The sequence below is a fragment of the Limanda limanda genome, chromosome 12 (assembly GCF_963576545.1).
Source record: "Limanda limanda chromosome 12, fLimLim1.1, whole genome shotgun sequence".
NCBI classification, from domain to species: Eukaryota; Metazoa; Chordata; class Actinopteri; order Pleuronectiformes; family Pleuronectidae; genus Limanda; species Limanda limanda.
The window spans coordinates 2285957-2305850 of NC_083647.1; the positions used below are offsets into that span (position 1 = coordinate 2285957).

The window sequence follows — 19894 nt, forward strand, 5'->3', positions numbered from 1 at the left end:
AAAGAAAAAAAAATCCCCATGCTTAATTGAAATTGCAATTACAATTAATTACATGCGTATCACCAGCAAAGACCTCCTGGGGACTTTTAATGCATCTCTTGAAAGATTTGGACCTGGCCTGCTAAAACTCTACCGGACTAAGAAGGGTGGTTTTGGCCAAGAAATGGAAGACCTCCTTGATAAACTCGATGATCAGGTGAGTGAAGTGCTCCTTTGCCTGGCATTTTTAGAAGAGCATGAATATACTTTCTTATAACAGACACAGAAAAAGATGTTGGCTGCTGTAAAAACTACCTTAGTGGATATGCTTCAGTAAAAATGGATGTCCGCAGTCCTTCCTTTGTGTTTTGGTGGCATTTGGTTTAACAGTATTTTAATTTGTTAAAGTAAAGTTGTGTGTGCTTCATCTTCAGTACTATAAAAGATTTCTGATTTTGCATTATGTGTATGTTCAGTACAGTACTATACTTATTGAAATACTTATTTTCCACTGGATACTCTTTAGACATCTGACATTGTTACACACCGAAAGACAGCAGCACTGAGAGGCTTGCCCATTTTCCTCCGCGAAGATACCAAAAAGTTTTTCATGAAGTGCTTGGTAAGTACTAGTAACTGTAGCAAAAAGATAAATACTTCAGGCCATGTAGCTAATTCCTCATTCTCATGAGATGTTTTAAAGTAGTAGTTCATCCAAAATGGAAATATACACCTCCCCAGTGCAGTTTATCAGTGCAGTAATCATATTTCTCTGATTTGTTCATATTTTCATACATTGTTCACACTAACTTTTTTACAATTCATGTAAATCAACCTCATTTTCACAAGTTCTACTTCTAAACTACTAAATCTATTTTCAGCTATTACGTCAGCTATGTTGCCATTGCTTCATCAATTTTCTTTGGCTGTCAGGTTCCAGTGTATAGCTGCCCATTTTATTCTGCCTTTTTAACATTTCAACTGTTTTTAGCCGTTATGAAGCCAATCATATCTCAGCCTACAAATTATACTTTTCAGCTTTAGCACGGACCTTCTCAGCATTCACACACATTTTCTTCAGAAAATGCTCTTTCTAGTTTGTCAAGGCTCAAATGCATCTGTTATTTTTCCTCAGGACACTGACATTTTGGCACCAGTGCTGGAAGGGGCGTCTGTGGCCATCCTCACCATCCTAGATGACGAAGCCGACATCTCACATGCTCGAGACCATGCAATTGTTTTGGAAGGGGGCATCGTGCTGCATGAAATGGAAAACCTCTCCTCTGCGTTCGCCTACCTCTTTGGCCTTCTATATGCCCTCAATATAAATTACCCCAAACAGTTGAGGTATACATTTGAAGCCATCCAGACTATCTTTTTTGAGCTTGGTGGCTCTCGGTGCTCCCAGCGCACAAGATCTTTGAAAACGAAACTTTTATTTTGAATACACATTGTGTATGTGTATGTGTTTAAATACACATTGTTTATGTGTATGTGTTTAAATATACACATTGTTGTATGTGTATGTGTTTAAATATACACATTGTTGTATGTGTATGTGTTTAAATACACATTGTGTATGTGTATGTGTTTAAATATACACCTTGTTGTATGTGTATGTGTTTAAATATACACATTGTTGTATGTGTATGTGTTTAAATATACACATTGTTGTATGTGTATGTGTTTGAATACACATACACAATGTGTATGTGTCTAAATATACACATTGTTGTATATAAATATATAAATATAAGTGTATGCAAAAATGGTTAGTCATTCAATTTGATGTTGCGAACTAATTTGAGAAGAATGTTTTTTTACAAAGGCGCTTAACCCGCCTGTTCAAAATAAATAAAAAAATATAAAGAAATAAAGAAATATTTCAGATAACATTCAGCTGTACTGTGTTTTATTTATTATCTGATTATTTATACAGATAAAATGTATGTTTATTCAACAAGAATATTTGTGTTTGGTGCATCTAGGAATATATGCCATTGAAGGGATAATTGTACGTTTATTCAACAAGAATACCTATGTTTAAAGGAGGTACAAATGCATGACATTGAGGGGCATAATTGTTTATTAATTCAACAAAAAAATCTGCGTTAAGTGAAGGTAGAAATACATGGCATTCAAGCAAGAATTTCTATATTAGTCTCACATGATTATCCTAATTAGGTGAACAAGAAGATCCAAGTTGGCAGAACTCTTTGCAGAACTTGAAAACCTTAGTTAAGTCAACAACAGCAGGCAAAAGTTGAGAAAACTCAAAAATCTCTTGCATCATGTTGCCTTGATATTTTACGTTTTCTCAACTTTTTCTTTTTTACAGTGTATGTATGCTGAATCCAAGACCATAAACAGCAACAAAATGTCCAAATACTTCTGGTTACTGGGCTATTATACTTTCCAAAATAACAATAGGTACTATACAAAATAAACTACAAAGGGCTATCTGCTTTACTGTATCATTTTGATGTTCTGTTCAAATATATTTTAGGAGAGCAAAAGGTAGGCCAGTCTGTGCGTGGACGCTCAAATAAGTTTGCAAATTCCTGCTGCTTAAACTCATAACATTGAGTGCATGGATCATAACTGCAGGAGATTTAGAAGGAAATATTCACAACTTCATCATCTCTTGCCTGGTACATAGTGAAAGGACAGTAATGCTATACAATGATCAGGGGATTGGAACTTTAAAAGTACAGGGATAAAGAAAATGAAGGGGACGTGCATCCAACGCTAAGGTTGTGATATCTCCCTTGGTTATGCTTATGTTCAACCTATTTCGTTTAACCTTACACCCCTCATCCAGGAATATACGATCCTCTGAACAGAGTCTGCTCACTAACTCCAACACCAGATTGTGGACTTCTGGGGATATAGCTTCCAGTGCAGCAACCCCCACCCGATGGAAAGCTCTGCCCACAGAGATTTGCAATTCCACATCCATCTGGACATTCATAGAAATACTCAAAACGTATCTTTTTAAAACTGCATATGACCTGACTGAATGCAATCCTTCTAAAAACCCTACACTTTTGTGCACTACCGTGTCTTCGTCTTAGATTTGTCAATGTCCCTTAAATATGTGAAGCATTCTTGGTTCCTTGCACTATACAAATGTAAGTTATTTTTATTATAAAAAACTCATGTGGCCACTAAAAAGTTGTATGATCTGCTGGTGAAATGTTTTCTCAATTTGCTGCTGGCAGCTTCCCCGTTTGCTTGTGAAATGCAAGATCTCTTTTGTATAAAAAGACAACATATGAAACCGTTTTGGCAGCAAACACTCTCCTTTTATTTCTCTCCTTTGACATTCTAGAAAAACAAAACATTGCACTAAGCAAGAATGAAAAAAGCCCAAAAGAACAGAAGTTTTCAGTTCTGTGTGTATCACAGAGATGTAGGTCTATACTGTAGCACATTGACAGTGAAAGCAGATGTAACAGTTCTGTGTCTCATTGACCAGGTGCAGTTCACATCCAACCAGAGGCTGAGTCGTCGACTCTTTTGCCAAAGGTTTTCATTTGCACACCTTTGTCTCGGAGACCAGAACAAAGCATCCGTGTTTCCAATGGAGCTTCAATGCTACACACTGACTGACAGAGCTTCACACATTCTGTACCCATCTCAACCATACATAACCACGCACACTTAACAGACCTCCAACTGTCAATCTTAACATGTTGAGAATATTTCAATATTTAAGAACATTAAGCACTTTCATGTTATCAAAATCCACATAATTAAAATCTGTGCAGAAGAACACAAAACATGTTTGTTCAGTTTTAAGACATAAAAGACATTTGAAAGTGTATCATACAGGTGTTGACAGGTCCACTCAGTTTCTAACAACAGAGTAACCAGCTCTGGGTCTTGATCTGTGTGTGTCTCTAAGGCAAGTTCAGACAGTGAAGTGAATACAAAATTGAGGTGATCTTTGCCCATGTGATGGAATTCTATTTAATTAATTTAAAGATGAGTTTCTTTAACATCATTTTACATTTCAACTCTCAATTGCTGAACCATCATGCTACCACCAGAATTTGCCTTCTGTCTATATTTGTCCTTAAGTCATTTTTGGACTAGGGGCCTGCATCACAAAGCGGGATTAAGGTTATCCCTCTCTGGGCTACTCTTCTAATCTCTGGATTTTTCCAGTATCACGAAGCTGCTTTTGACTGTGAATCACCATGGTAACCTGTGCTGCACTGCTAATCTGCTGTGGAGCAGCAACTTCAGAGGCTCAGATCAAAACCTGTTCACATCCCAACTATGGTCATGTCAGATCCAAACCAGAAAAAAAACCAATCACCTTTACAACAATGTCCTGACAGGGACAACAGATTGACCAGTAAAGTGACAGTGAGAAAGAGCATTAGACGTGTTCATAGAGCAGTGTAATTGTTTTGCTGTTCTAGGCTTTCTGAGTCGGCTGTGGTTTTAAAATTGAGCTTGTAACAAATGGAAGGACAATTTACCCAATTGAATAACTATTAAATACTGATTATAGCTTCATTTTAATTGTGCAAAGATTCTTTCACACCTCACAGATTGCCTGACAGTGTTGATGCCTTTACTTTCTTATTCTATCACTGCAGCGCAGACCAAGGCAAGGAGACAGATGAGAAATGGAAACCAAACCACCTGTTGTCTTTTGTGAGGAAAATAATATGCACACTGTATTTTTCCAGTGAATAAAGGTCAAGCCTGTTGCATCACATATCAAGATAAATTTCTTCCATCATTCGACTCACATTATGTTACAGGCATGCAACCATAAATTTTTCCATTTATAGTTTAACCTATATGCTAATTAATAAAAGGTTTTCCAATGCTAATGTTATTCTAGTCATTTCACCTGTTTGAATATCACTTTCGGTTGATAACCAGTTTCACAACCAAATTTTGGCTTGGGTGAAGCTTGGAAAATATATGTGTGCCGGGTCGGTTCAAGTAGAGTTTGGACATGTGTCTGTGGTGGGTCGACAAGCAGCTGACAGTGCTGATTCATTATTGTGAATGAGGCTTTTTTGGGGGAAATTTCTGGTTGGGATATTGTTTTCTCAATATTCATCTTTCCCTCACCTTAATCAAAGCATTTCGCAACCTACACCTAACCACACGCAGAATGAGACCCAGTTGACTGGTGTCAGTCCTTCCTACCACGTCTTTGCTGGACCAGACAGGAAAACTTCCTGGGCTGGAAAAGAGTTTTCCTGAAAACAAAACCGGCAGAAAAAGTGTTTACTTCTAAATCCAATTCAATCAATACATGAAGGTAAAGTCTTCCATCATTACATGCAAAGTAAAAGGATGTCTTCACTTTAATGTTCGGGAGATGATGTTAGCTAACATTAGGGTGCACTAATTCAGTGTGCCTGGGAAGAATACTTTGTATGGTTTCTGTTTTATTGTTTCACAACACTGAATCATAGTAGGTTAAATGTGACTTTTTTGACACTGACTGAGGTGGCACAGAAAAAACAATCAAATAATGATATGAATTAATTACAAAGAAAAACCAATATACATACATACAAGTATTCATACTCTTTAATATGACATAACTAAAACATGAGAGGTGCAGCCTACTGGTTTTAAAAGCTACAGAATGTCAGTTTTTTTTACCTTACTTACTATTATACAACCAACTTTTGGTTAGTCAAACACTGGGGGGGAGGGAGAGAGAGAGAAAGAGAGAGAGAGAGAGAGAGACCGCATCTAGGACCAAATCATTGAGAAATGTAGAAAGAGAAGAAAAGGCAGGACAGTAGCCAGCACATACTTTCTTTAAAATCCAGAGCTTTCAGGTCTAGAGGAAGACCTGATGCAGCCTACGGAAAAATTTAACTTTTCTTTGCTTGCAGGCAATAACACCCAAACATGTCCACAAAGATACACAGAGAATTATTTGCATCTATTTAATATCTACTGTACATTGTTAATCCTCTTGAGGGCCAACATACAGAGACAAACCATTCAGTCTCCTATCAACCTAATTCCATTCTGCATGCGTTTAGACTGTGGGAGGAAGCCGAATACCCAGTGTAACCTATGTCAACATGGAGAAATCATGACAGGAATGCCCCTGGCCAAACCATTGGAGCTGGGCACCTCTTTGCTATGAGTGGCAGTGCTGAACCACATCTCAAAGCAGCTGGGACTTTGTAGCTTGACTTGAAACAGGTTTAAGTGATCTCCATACAAACTGACAGAGCTTGAGCAGTGTCCAGTGAAACTGCCACCTACCAATACCTACCAATAGTTAGACATAGAGTGTGAATACTTGCTTTAAATTGAATTGATCCATTTTCACGTTTTATCTGTTTTTTGTATCAGAAAAGCACATTTAATCAACAATGATTCAGTATTGCACAAATAAAAACGTCTGTGGGGCAAAGACTTTTTATAGCCACTATATAAAAGAGCTGTTAGATGGACGAAGTCATACTGTATGAATTGACATGTATCCAGAGAGTGAGTGGGTTAAATAAAGATTAGACATACAATTAAGATGTTGAAATAGTGCATAAGAACATAGACCACAGCGGAAAAGATATTCAAATATTAAAACATCCATCAATTAATTAAAAACCTATTCTTTTGACAAGCATATTTATAAAATATGAACTTTGAGTTCTTCCCTACTTCAGTTATTTGGTTTTTACTTCCAGTGAAAATCATGTAAAATATGATTAACCAACAAACGCAGGCATAAATACAGATGAAGCATCTTCTCATGAGGCTTCCAATAAACACACTCCCTAGCTCAATGCAAGGTGGCACAAGTTTTTACATGTTCATATCAGATTGAACAAACTGGTATGGGAAAAGTTGGCCTTATTTCAAAAGTTAAAAAAAGGCAAATTCAAGCCTTTTTGTGCTTGGATAAAACCCGAATGACATCTTATATCCCAACTCAAAAATAGGGAAATATCCTCCTCTGTACTTGTCCTTGGTTACACCTACCGTTTACCATAGCTCTGTTCCAGCCATTGCCGCACATCCTTCAGATTGTAAAAAAAAGGCCCCTTACCACCCAAGTAGGCAATCTTTCTCTGTTGCACTATGCACACTCGTTCATTGGACACACCGTAAGCCTCATTAGCATTATTGTCCATGCAGTCTGCCACCAGGTGACACTGTGGTGGCAGTGAGAAGTGCTCAGTGAGATTGCGCGCTGCTCCAAGTCTCTCCTCCAAGTTCTGGTGCTTCCGTACATTGAAAGAGGAGGAGCCCATAGGAGGGGCCACCCAGCCATCAGATGGGTGAGCTTCGTCAATGTACACCAACAGGAAGTCAGCCACATCACTAAAGTCCTCCACCAACTGTCGAAAAGCTGGGAGGTGACTGATGAAGGGGGGTCAGGTGGCTGAGCCAAAGTTGACCACCAGAGGGCGATCTGATGAGCCAAAATCCAGAAGGCGAAACTCGTCCCCATTTCGCATCCTGGCACCAGTTGGCACATTGGTCACATTACTAATGCTACACCGAGGGCCATCTGGCACCTTCACCACCTTGGAGTTGGGTGCCTCGCAGCCAAGTTTCACCTGTGGAGACATATATTGGAATTAATGTTACCTCACACAATGCACACATCAAGCAGGTCTAAGAATATTGATGGATAAAGTTACTTCAGATTAGGTTGTTTATATGGTCATTCCAGAACATGGATACGTGACAGGGAACAAAATTTGTTTTTTCAGCTCTGGTTCATGTCAATCGCAGAAATAAAATCCAAAAAGCAAATTAAAGCACAATTAACAAAGTTAATTAATATACAAATGTGTACGTGAGCAGGGTGTAGTGATAGGATTACGACTCCACATATCTGAATGATAAAAAAGGAAGCCAAGTTGGCTGAAGTTGTGGCAATGCCCTGATACAAAAAAAAAGCAATCATTGCAGCTAAATGTTCAGTGAGATGGAGAAAATCCAGTTTCATAGTATCAAGGGGTTGTTGGCTATCATCTGACAAAGAATAAGCCTCTGGGGGCAATGGCCAATAATTTGTGGGCTTGTGATGTAGACAGCGGATATCTAGGCCAATACACGCCCTTTGCCATTCAGTCTGACTAGCAACACAAGACATGAGAATGTAGTTGAAATGGAGAGATATGACACTAGTTAAATGAATCTCCACACAAAGCACAGTCCGTAATACCTTTTTTGAAGTTGTTTTAGATCCAAGCAAGACTTTGGCTTATCTCTACAAACCGTTATATGGATATAAAACAGATCAAATTAAAAAGACAATGGAAACAAGGAAAAAAAAAAATCTGCTACTATTTATGTCACTGATAGTGGCTAAGCTGCTGCTTATGGTTGCTACAGTTCCTGTTTGTCTCCAGCAGAGCTGCTACCACACAGTGATGATGCAGCCACCACACACCTGTAGAGGGACTGAGGAGCCAAGGCCAATGCCCTTTAGTCTCATTTTGAAGTAGATTGTGCCAGTCTTTTTCAGCCTGCTCAATAATACAGTTTCATCCGCCCCCTCAAAAATCCAATATTAACACAAGGAGATTTAACTCATTAAAAAGGAGCACAGACACAAGGTTAGCAAATGTCAGAATGCATTTTTGTTTCTGTTCTTCCCAACTGGTGACTGCTTGAATGAGGCTGGACTGACATCGCCAAACTCCATCAGCTTATCAGAATCATAAAAGGAGCTCACTTCAACTGAACAGACAGAGGTGATAAGGAAAAGTAAGTTAAGGCATTAAACTAATATAAATTTGCACTTTGAAAGTGTAAATTTACTCAGTTATTCAGTTTAAAACATCAAAGTCAATATGTCTGACGAAGAACTTGCGCTTCCTGCCAAAGCAATGCAGATTATTCCTCATTGTGTCAAGTATTTCAATGAATAAAGATACCATTGTTTAATTCTAGTTGCCAAGTGCCAAGCCAGATAAGTGAAACTGATGATTTACCAGTAAGACTTTGATTAACTGGAGCCACACAAGGGCCATATAGGAGAAAAAAATACTGATGAGGAAAGTGGGTGAACGAAAAACTGACATAACGGATCATGCGCATAGATTTGGCAGAACCAATGTTAATGTCAATGTGATTTAAAATTGTTCGTAAACCAATATATATTTTCCATTTGATTTCTGCAAAATGCTGGATATCCTAATTAAGAGAGGGGGATACTGAACTATGATCTGGCAACCCTTAAAATCAAACTACACCCTACATGGTTGACCAGGTATAGCAGTGGAGGAGCAGGTGATGAATGGAGGTGGAGCTGAAATGTTAAATATGTATAGTTCAACAGTTTCTAATGTCTCATCATTAAAAAGATCCTTTCAAGACAATCTTAATACCTCCAAAATCTAAATTTTGGAGGAAGAGTAACGATGTGTGCTGAGAATACTCGACTACACCTCGGCTAAGAAGATGGTCTAAGTCAAGTTGCACTTACTGTATATGTAGCACTTGCATGTAGCACTTTGTAGTTTGGCTTTTTTAATTTTTTTGTACAATCATGGTTGAATGCACTTATTGAAAGTCGCTTTGGATAAAAGCGTCAGCGAAATGATATGGAATGTATTGTTATTTAATAAAAATACCTCCAAGACATCAGTTCCCTTTTAAAGAGGGAATGAGGTGAAAGTAAGATCTGTGGTTAGCTGGTGATCTATCATCCATCCAAACAGGGATTTTCTTTCAAATATAGTACAGCAAATTAACAATCAGCAATTGTGAGTCGTTGAATGTCAGCAGCTAGAACAACTCAGAGACACAGTGAAGTCACAGAGAGAAGGACGGGAGAGCTGTGATGTCAGAGAGACACAGACGGATGAATAATGATGTCCCAGTCAACTTCCTGAGGTCAGACTCTTTACGTGTGTGTGAGCTCAAATGTGCACAGGGGGGGGGACAATTCAAATAATATTATTTTGGAAATCTGGCACAATATATCTGAAGAAGATCAAACTAACCATGACTGCTTCTCTTGAGAGAATGTATGCGCAGAAACAAATCAAACCTGGAGTTCTCAAAACAACTAGAATCAAGGCTTTCCCGAAGACGTGGTCCTAAAGGTCGTAAGGTCATACCAACGGGAGCTCAGACGGGAGGTTATATAGAGTCACAGTGAGCAGCATTAACAACAGACACATGCTCACCTGCTTGTATGCGTCCAGGAGGAAACTGTTCCAGATGGAGCGGAGTCCCGCGGAGGTCAGCATGCGGCGCCACTCTCCGGAGCCGCCGGACCTGGAGCTGCTGAGCAGCGCCACGACGCGCTTCACCAGCACCACGGAGTCGTACAGGACGAGGAAGAGACAGTTCGAAAAGAAACCAGGTAGTATCTGCAGAGTCACGAGAAGATCCTCACTCGCCATTCCCATTTTCCCCTCTATCTCTCCGAGAGAAACTCCGTGTTCAGAGGCACGCTGCGCTCATGGTTCCCTCTGCGCTCCGCCGGCTGCTCCAGATTGGGGGCGGGAGACGGAGGAGGATCAGGTGCGTCCTCAGGTGCTCAGCGCCGCCGGGCCGCTCCAGGTCCGCCGCTCGTCTCGATCGAACATTGTACTTCATATGAAGCTTTATCTTTGGAGCAAGACCCTGACGTCAGATGTGGAGCAGCGCCTGTGTCCCCTCCTTCCTCCACCCTCTCCTCCCCCAGCCCGGTGCTCAGTGACTCCCCCACCACCCTCTTCTTTTCCCTCCTTCTTTTTCAGTTCTATCACGTATTTTTCATGCATTATTCTGAGGTAAAATTGACGGAGAAACAGTATTAAGCCTGGTCCTACAGATTCATGTGCTTTATGATCTGCAGATAATAGCTGACACTATTAAAAATAAACGTTTGAGAAATGGTTCCAAAAGGTTATTCAAGGTTCTGTGTCTTGAAGAACTATATTTTTTTATTTAGTTCCCCAACCATAAAATGCAGGGTTCTTCAGGGGAAAACTGAAGGGTTCTAGAGCAGCAAAGGGTTCCAGAGCACTTGGAAAGAACGATTTTTTTCCTGTTCATGTTTTACAGGTGTCAGTCCCATGTTTTACTGACTGTATACTGTATTTGAGACATGGCCAAAGTAAAAATACAAATACAATTAAATCAACAACCCAATTACACTTGCCAAATGTCTGATTCACTTGATTTAAAAAAAAATAATAAATACATAAATATATCTAAATATATTTTTTACATCTAAATATGGAAATGTTCAATGAATGAAGAGAGGCACAATGTTGCTCATACCACTGTTGCAATATTATCTAAAAACACAATTTATTGAACACAGAAAAGGTTTTATTTAAGACCAACCTGTGTCTGCTCATAAGATACTATGAGTCTGCTCCACCCCTGAAACCATTTGATTTCACAGCTCATGTTAAAATAAGACAAACCAGATCATCAAGGGGAGAGTATTGTACAAAACATGGCAGGGCAAGAACATTGTGGATTGATATTTTTACAAATATTAGAGAGTGGTGTAGTTTTGGCAAGAACTGGGCGAGAAGGGAAAAAAGGCATATGACAGCCTGCTTGGAATTTGTCAGATGACATTAATACAACAGAGAGCACGAGGAAAAACTTTATTTGATTTGATCAGACAAAAATTTTAACTCCACAAAACAACAGGCCAATCATCTGACTGATTGTAAAGCTGCGTTTGGGACATTCCCTCAACCCTCCTCTCTCTCCCTCTCTCTCTCTTAGAGATGATGTTTATACTAGTTCTGAACAGAGCCAAATACTCAGGGGCTAAGTTTTTCAGCATAACAATGATCTGAAGCAGACAGTCAAGAAAACACTGGTGTCCTTGAGCAAATCAGCCGAAGCCCAGGATTAAACCTGATATAACATCTGCAGGGAGACCTGGCAGACTTCCCATCCAGTCTGACAGCGCCTGAAATGGATCCGCCAGGAATAATGTGATAAACCGCCAAATTCCAGGTATGCAGAGCCTGTATAGGCCTGCCCAAAAACACTGGAGGTGTAATTGCTGCCAAAGGAGCTTCTACCAAGCACAAAGTGTGCAGAAGTCAAGTGGTCTGAAGACACTGGTATAAACTGCTGCTGGATATGACTCATGTTAATTAACTTAAACAAAAAAACTCTGTAAGAGGACAGGGCTGAAGACATTCTAGGCGAGACATTGGAATAAGCATCCCTGCTCATTTCCCCAGAATAATTTATCTGCTTTTGTTCTAAATGTTGCATTCGGATCTACCAGAAGCATCTTATCAACATGTGTTCTGCTTGTTTGATAATTAGAAGTATTTGGGTGCTTCCCAGCAGACCCCTCATTTACATACAGTGCATATACAGCATGTTGAGACTAAGTCGGAAATCACTCCCTGATTCCCTCCTACTACCTGTAACAGAAGTATGTTGAAGAGTAAATTGATATCAAAACAGCGTCAATGATTTGTGACAAGATATTGGAAACTTACCTCTGGGACTCTGCTCCATGTTGACATGATTCATCAGGCTGCCATCTCTTATTCCATCTCATCCCACAGGTGATCCTCTGCTTTCACACCTGGGACTGGAGACGAGGGTTGAGTATAATTTGGGGTTTTTCCAATACCAGTGACATAACAATATTTTTTTTAAAGGTTCTAGTACCTAAACTTTCGCAGAACTTTTTTCTTTTAAAAAGGAAAAAATGACAGAGAACTTGCAAATTGGAAGTAGAAATTTAACCCCTTAACATTTTAACAGATTCAGGAATACTTCATTTAAATATACAATGCCAAAACTCAAATTTACCTAAAAAGAACACGTAAAAAATAAAACCTAAACCAACTACAATACGTTAATATTAAATAGGAGTTGCCATGCTTAATACCACATGCAGCTTCTAACTCATCATTAATTGTCTCCTCACAGCTGGCTTCAGGGACCCCCACACTGCCGACTGATGTGCTTGTCATGGAGTCACGTTAACAGTCAAACACAGAGCACCCCTGTGCTTCATTAAATGTGTCATGTTCCTACCTTATTTCTTCTTGTGGTTTATTGGAGGATCACTAACAACAAGTTGAATATCGCCATGAACGCTACGAGCTGTTGCTCCTGGGTCTCGGCAGCAGCAGCAGCTGGTCCCAGCTCTTGGCTCCCTGCTCTCAGCTATTGCACGGACATTTGCTGCATGTCCTGGTGTTGAAACACTTCTGCGTACTTTTGACCATTTTGTTGTTTTTACAACTTTGGTTTGAGGTAGCTGCTTGCAAACGGTAGGCTTACGTATTGTGCTGCCAAAGACATGTAAAGAGTGCTTTACATTAAGTGTAATGTTAATTAGACACATGCAGTTATGTCTATGCTGTATGTATCACAGCAACTATTTCAGTATATAGCTCCGGCATCGAAGTTTGTGTTGTGATTCTCTCCCGTAGGCATCGGCCGCCAATCTGAGATCCATCAGTTTTTTCAGTTTTCATCGGTTTACTGTCGATGAGTTTGTGTCACTGCACAATTAAATTTCTGTTCTTGCCTGACAGGAGTTGACTAACATAGTCTCTGCTGTTGTAACACAATCCACCACAAGTTGTCCATTCTCAGATGCTGCTCAACACATTGTAAAGAGTGGTTATCTGAGTTACTGTAGTCTTCCTCTCAATTCTGACAGCTGAGGCCATTCTCCGCTGACCTCTCTGATCAAGAACTCATCAGATGTTTTTGTAAAATCACAGGAGATTGTTAGTTTCCGACATACTCAAACCACTAGTCATGCTACAAAGTCCCTTAGATAACATTCTGATGTTTGCCAGAGGAAAACACTCAATAAACCACTCACGTGTGATACCCACTCGATTGTATGACAGCCATTCATTCAGAATTGTGCTGAATGATGTCAAACTATTATAAAAAACTCAATAAAACAGGATTACACAGAAAAAACTGAAAAGATTAACAAGTGATTCTTATAGCAACTACTGCACTTGCATTCAATGTTTCACCTACAGTTTATTCAAATGATTATTCTCAAAAGACAGAAGGAAAGACTTGGGTTCCATCTGCCACTCATTATTTGAAAATGGCACTATGCGTGCATGGTGATCCTCTATGATGCACAATAATCAAATGTAAAATAACTATACAGTTGTCTGTACCACTGCACATATAAACTTATTCCAATACAATTTAGCAGCAATCTTTAAAACAGCATTTCTCTCTCTTAATATTATCAGTCTGTCTGTGTGTCTTACTCTCTTCTGTCCTTCTCCATAAAAACACCAGACTAAAGTGGAAAACAGCAGGGGGCTTTCTGTCTCTTTCTGTCTCTCCATCTTTTTTTCGGCAAAATCCATTACCATTATTAATATTTTATTCAAATTTAAAAATTTAATTCACAATGATGTACAGCAGAATTCTGGCTTAATTTTTTTTTTTAGCGCTGAAATAATTCATGTGAGCGTAATAAGTTTTTGAAAGGCAAAAAAGGTGGAAGCACAGATGTTTGAAGTCAGATATTCTACAAGGTTTACTCAATAATAGATTTGTCGTGCAACGCATGATAAATCTTGAATGATGTTATTTTTACCGCACAATGAACTGAAGTTAGAAACCATCTCAAAAGAGAATGGAATATTGTCATGAAAGCTTTTCAGTTTTACTTTATTTCCAAAATTGAGTTTGTGCCAGTGCCTTTTTCTGCCTCCAGGCAACACCACTAAAAGGGTTAGGGTTAAAGCAGTTGCCCTTTCTGCCCCTTTCTTTTCCCTTCCTGCCCCTTCCTGTTGGCCATGACAGGAAGGGGCAGAGTCAGACAGTGACTCCCTACCGGGCAAATTCAAACATTATAATCTGCTAAAGTTCAACTTTACCTGACTGTAAAACAGGAATGGGAGCTGGCACTCTGGTTTATTGCATGGTACTCCCAAAACACACCCTTGAGTATAAATCTTTTGAACTAAGCGTCTGGCACAGCAACAATTTCTTTCCTTTCAAAGTAGCAATAGTTGATTGGACCAACCCCTAAATGCTTTTGCAGTTTCATCAGTGTTATTCTTTGCCTTTTTTACAGCAAAAAACAGTCATGTTTAGACCTCTCGTTCATGTAAGGTGTTTGCTAGTTGCAAACTCTCAATCGCTCATTATTTCCTCCCACAGATATCCCTAAAAACAACCATATTGGTGCCACTAATTATAGGAAAGCAAGTCTGAAATTTGGCAGCTTTGTCGATGCACCAATCCTGAGAGAGCAACTGAGGTCAAATCCTGATTTTCAAACTAAGAGTATTACATCCATATTTAAGTCTATAATCACTGAGCACTTGGCTTCCTCTTTTTCAGTTAAAAATTTGAGAGGTTGAATATTTCGTTTTCTGGTCTCTCAAAGCCGTATCAAAATTTGTCAACCTGACTCAAACTGTACCAGAATTACTTGTTACTTCCCAGGCATTGTTACAAGACATCACAGTAGTGTATGCTGCTATCTCTTGGGCCAACTCACACACTTCAGTGAGTCTTCAGTTGGGTATTTAGTTATGACTGTTGCTGAATGTTACACAATATGACTCCATATTTCAAATCTAAAGATATTTGAACTTGTTACAAATGTCCATGATTTAAAGGAGACATACTATGCTTTTCAATGTTTTCTTTTGACTAATGTACTACGTAGGTTTTATGTGTAAGTAAAAGGTCTTCATATTTAAAGCCCAAAGAACACAGTTAAAGGAACTCCGACCCCCACAGAAAGCACTGCTCCTGAAGGTCCTGAAACACCTTGTTGGTCATCCGGCAATAATTGATGTTCTTTGACATCATATATGCATTTCCGACAGAGGTTTAAAGATGAGCTGCAGCAATGGACAGTATGTGGAACGTGATGTGTTATCTGTAAGAATTTTTAAGTAACAACCCAAAGTAAAAATATAAGCCTTCTAAAGTCTTGCCATGTTTTGTTATTCAAGTCATTGATGGGTGTTCATAAGACGCACTTGCCCTCTGGTCTGCAGGAAAATCCATCAGTCCTTAATGATAGCAAGGCTTCAGAGAATACATAAAGCAAATAGTCCAAACTCATGTTAAAATTTAGTGCCATGTAAATGTTAAATGAAACCAATGAGAATACCTTTGCACATTAACTTTACATCCATCTGGGCATCTTTTTTGTCGATCCAAAACCTCTGGGGCAATATTCTGTCTTTCCATCATTTAAGCATTCAGACGTATTACATTGTTCTCCTTTCATTCCTCTTCCCTCCAGTGTGTATCTCCAACTGTTCACTCTCTTAAACCTGCTCCTCACTCTTTCCACAGATCACTATGTGTTGTGCAATAGGAGTAGACTTGACGTTGGCTAATTATTAATAATCATGAAATATGATTATTAAAATAATAAAAGATTATTTATTAAAAATAATTAAAAATGATAAGGCCATAACTTATCGTAGAGGGGCACCACCCTGGTTACAGGGACCAACTATGTCAAGCTATAAATATCAGTCTCATAATGATAAATGTCAAATTAATAATGTCAATATTTTAATATTAACGATTACTTAATAAACAGTGAAGGCTTCTAAGTTCGAGCACAGGCAATCATAATCCAGCTGTATTCACACACTTATGCACAAATAATCACAGACTACAGATACTTTAATTACAAAATAATTTATTAAAAAGGGGAAATAAAGTTATAATGTTATTCAATGATTTATCATTTTAACAAGCTCCGATATTTCAAAGATAAACACAGCAGCAGCACTTATCACAATTCAGAAAATACATGTAAAACCTGCGGTCTACCTATGCATGTCTGTCTCTGTGTGTGTGTGTCTGTGTCAAAGTGTCTCTCTGTGTGTGTGTATCTGTCTGTGTCTATCAATGTGTGTGTGTGTGTGTGTGCGAGAGAGAGAGAAAAAGAAGGGGCGTGGCGATGACGCAGTCACGTAGTGACATCACATCTAAGATGGAGGCCGATCATGATTCGTGGAATCAAGGCCTAAAAAAACTCTCAAAATGGCGGATTGACTACAAAACAAGATGGCGGAGCCGTTATGAATTTAGAGCCAGAATAGGAGGAGAGAGGGAGAGAAGGCGTGGCAATAATAGACTCAAGATGGTGGTTTAACTTAACGTTATCCAAAATGGAGAATATGTTAATGACCATGTGGTCGGAACTCACAATGGTGGTCGCCAGATGAATTACACAAAGGAAATTTCAGACAAAGAGAATTCTTATCTCTGCTTGGCTTTGGGGGCCGAATGGTTTCCAGATGTGTTCAGCCTCTCTGAATATAGATTTAACTATGTGACATGAACTGTATTCTAAATACAGATCGGAACGGGTGTATAGGTCGGTTTAGAAGGCGAGAGAGAGAGAGAGAGAAGGCATGCAAGGAGAGAAAGAGAACGAAGCGCTTAAAACACGCCAGAGATAGATTAACAGTGATTTAACCACTCAGCCCCAAGCGGACGTTGTGGGCTGAGTTTCTGATCGGTAAACTCACTGCAGACTAACACAGACGTTAACAGCGTGGCTGGAGGCTTTCCTCGCGGCGCTCACACACTAACACAAAACCCGGAAATGAACCGGAAGTAGCGGCTCGTAGTAGCCGGTTAAACAATGAGACTCAGCGGTCTCGCAACAAATACAATCAAATATTAAACAATATGCTACGTATCTGCCCAGATAATCAAGTCTCTTACTGTACAACCCTCGCGATTTGCCTGCGCGAATGTGCGAATGTGTCGGGGGCCAGTGAATCACGTGGTCTCTCTCACGAGCGGAGCTCCGGGCTCGGCCGCTGGACTGGAAAGGGAAGCGAATTATTCCTGCTGCCTTGACGGAATGAAACTTCGTCTTCTTCTGTAACAGCGGAGAACGTGCTGTTTTACAGGAACGGAGTGGATTGCCTCTTACTCCTCAGCGGGATGAACGTCGCGCTTCTGCAGGGAACGGCTTTGTGGAAGCCGTTTGTGGATCGTGAAAAAAAAGAAAAAGTCTATCGAAGTGTCGGAGTCCGTCCAGCGGGGCACTTCCTGTTTCGGTCTTCAAGTTAAAACAGCAAAAAGTCCTATCAAGATAAAACTTCGACTAAAATAAAAGAAGAAAATGAAACGACTTCAAATAAAATGATATTAAACAAACGTCTAATCGCCTCCTTAGTTACTGAGTCGTGTAGTTAGGCCCCTGGAGGGTCTGGAGACGACTTGAGCAGGGTGAAAAAGAGAACAAAGAGACTTAGTTATTGCCTCCTTAAGTTACTGAGTTAACTAGGAAGACCCCTGGGGGTCTAGTGCAACTTCAGCATCTAAGTAGAAAGAGAGAGATTTCTGGGACCTCAGCACTCTTATACCACCTGAGGACTTCCTGCTTCCTCAGGAAGTGGTCATAGGGTTCAGTTGGCTCTCATCCAATGAGAATGTCAGGGTCCCGACCTTAGTGGGCGGGGATTCGACCTCAGTGGGCGTTTCAGAGTCTCTTTTAGGTTTTTGCAGAGCGGCCTGCAACATCTCCCCACCAGGGCCTGCTGGAGGGGGGCACAGTGGGGGTTCAGGACATGCTTCCCCCACCCAGGCGAGGCTCCAGGCTGTCTAGAGAAGGTGTGAATTAAGACTGAAACTGGTTGAACTGGTTTCAGCTGGGCCTTGTAGGCCTCAAGTATTTACAACCTATTGTTTGATGGTCACTCAGGACCTCACCCCCAACACTATGTAATGTGTGAACATCATAGCCCCCCAGATATTCTTGTCTCATCTTGTCCACTAACCATTTAATCTCTTCCATGAAGATCCAGTCCTTGATGTAATCCCTCCTCCACATGAACCCATCTGTTACACTGACTGAACACCCCACCACTGTCACTCTGCCGTCATACATATACAACACTTTCACATACCTCTTTGAAGATCCTATAAGGAAATGAAGCAACCAAGATAAGTTATGACACTTTCCATTATAGGCCATGCCCACCACTGGGATACATTTAAATGCCTATGTAAATGAACGTTTAGGATATAGTAACTTTGAATAACAAACTTAGTAGACCGGTTCATGATAGAGAATTTAGAAGTGTAACCTCATCTCATCAAAAAATGCCCTGCTGGGAGAAGGGGATAAGGCTGACCTAAATCCAAATCTCTCTCTCACACAGACAGATGTCTTATATGAAGGTGAAGGCTTCACGCCTCCTCTGAATCAGTAACGGCTACATTGTGACAAAAATGACCCTTTGAGCAGTTTTGAATGTCTTTGTCATCATGTCCATGCATCTCCAAACTACAGGGGGTCAGCAGTCTTTCCAAACTTCTCTGTTTTATTGGCTTTAGTGTCGTGTGCAGAGTTGATTTATTTGTAGTAGAATGAATTTAGCCTTACAATAGACTGCTGTAAGTCCCAGTGAGCAGTCCACAGCAAGGGAGACTGAGGGTCCACAAAGCTCTTCTGTGTGGTAGTGTAGTCCTCAGAAAATAATATTGGGTCTGTTTAAGACACACAATTTAAATTGAGACAGTTGTATATAGTGTGCATTATTGCATATAGTGAGTATTCCAGGCAATATTGCTACTGTACCGAGTCTATGTTCTCAGTCCACTTTCTGACCTTCCTTTACTGTGTGCATAATATTGTGGGTTAATGTGGGTGTTTTAAATTTCATACATATAATAGTTTAATTGCTCCCCTCTTTGCTTCCTACACAGTAAAAAACCGAGTGTCAATTCAACTCTTAGAGAGTTGAAATTAACTCCGTTTCAGATAACATTTGGTCCCACTCAAAAGACACTGGCCAGAGAGTTAAAGTGACTCTATGGCCAGTGTCAACTTTTCAGAGTAAATTTTACTCAATTTAGTGTCAAAATTAACAATGAAATGTGTAAAAATATGTAACACTGAGGTTTATTCACACTGTTCAGAGTAATACGATTACACTTTATAGAGCCACTTTTACTCATAATAGAGTTTTAAAATGACACTCTA

The 19894-nt window shown here is 39.7% G+C and overlaps 1 protein-coding gene and 1 long non-coding RNA gene across 2 annotated transcripts; both read right to left on the reverse strand.

Annotated features, from left to right (window-relative positions):
* Positions 1-3262: 3262 nt before the first annotated feature.
* On the reverse strand, positions 3263-10584 carry dio2 (iodothyronine deiodinase 2). The gene is made up of 3 exons (XM_061083366.1): positions 10128-10584; positions 6961-7541; positions 3263-5207 (listed from the first exon to the last, which is right to left on the reverse strand). The coding sequence occupies exons 1-3, from the start codon at positions 10350-10352 to the stop codon at positions 5141-5143; spliced, it is 873 nt and encodes a 290-aa protein (XP_060939349.1). The 5' UTR covers positions 10353-10584; the 3' UTR covers positions 3263-5140.
* Positions 10585-11513: 929 nt separating this feature from the next.
* Positions 11514-13046, reverse strand: LOC133016054 (uncharacterized). The gene is made up of 3 exons (XR_009681549.1): positions 12958-13046; positions 12411-12505; positions 11514-12332 (listed from the first exon to the last, which is right to left on the reverse strand). It is a non-coding gene; the product is annotated as an uncharacterized LOC133016054 (long non-coding RNA).
* Positions 13047-19894: the final 6848 nt, after the last annotated feature.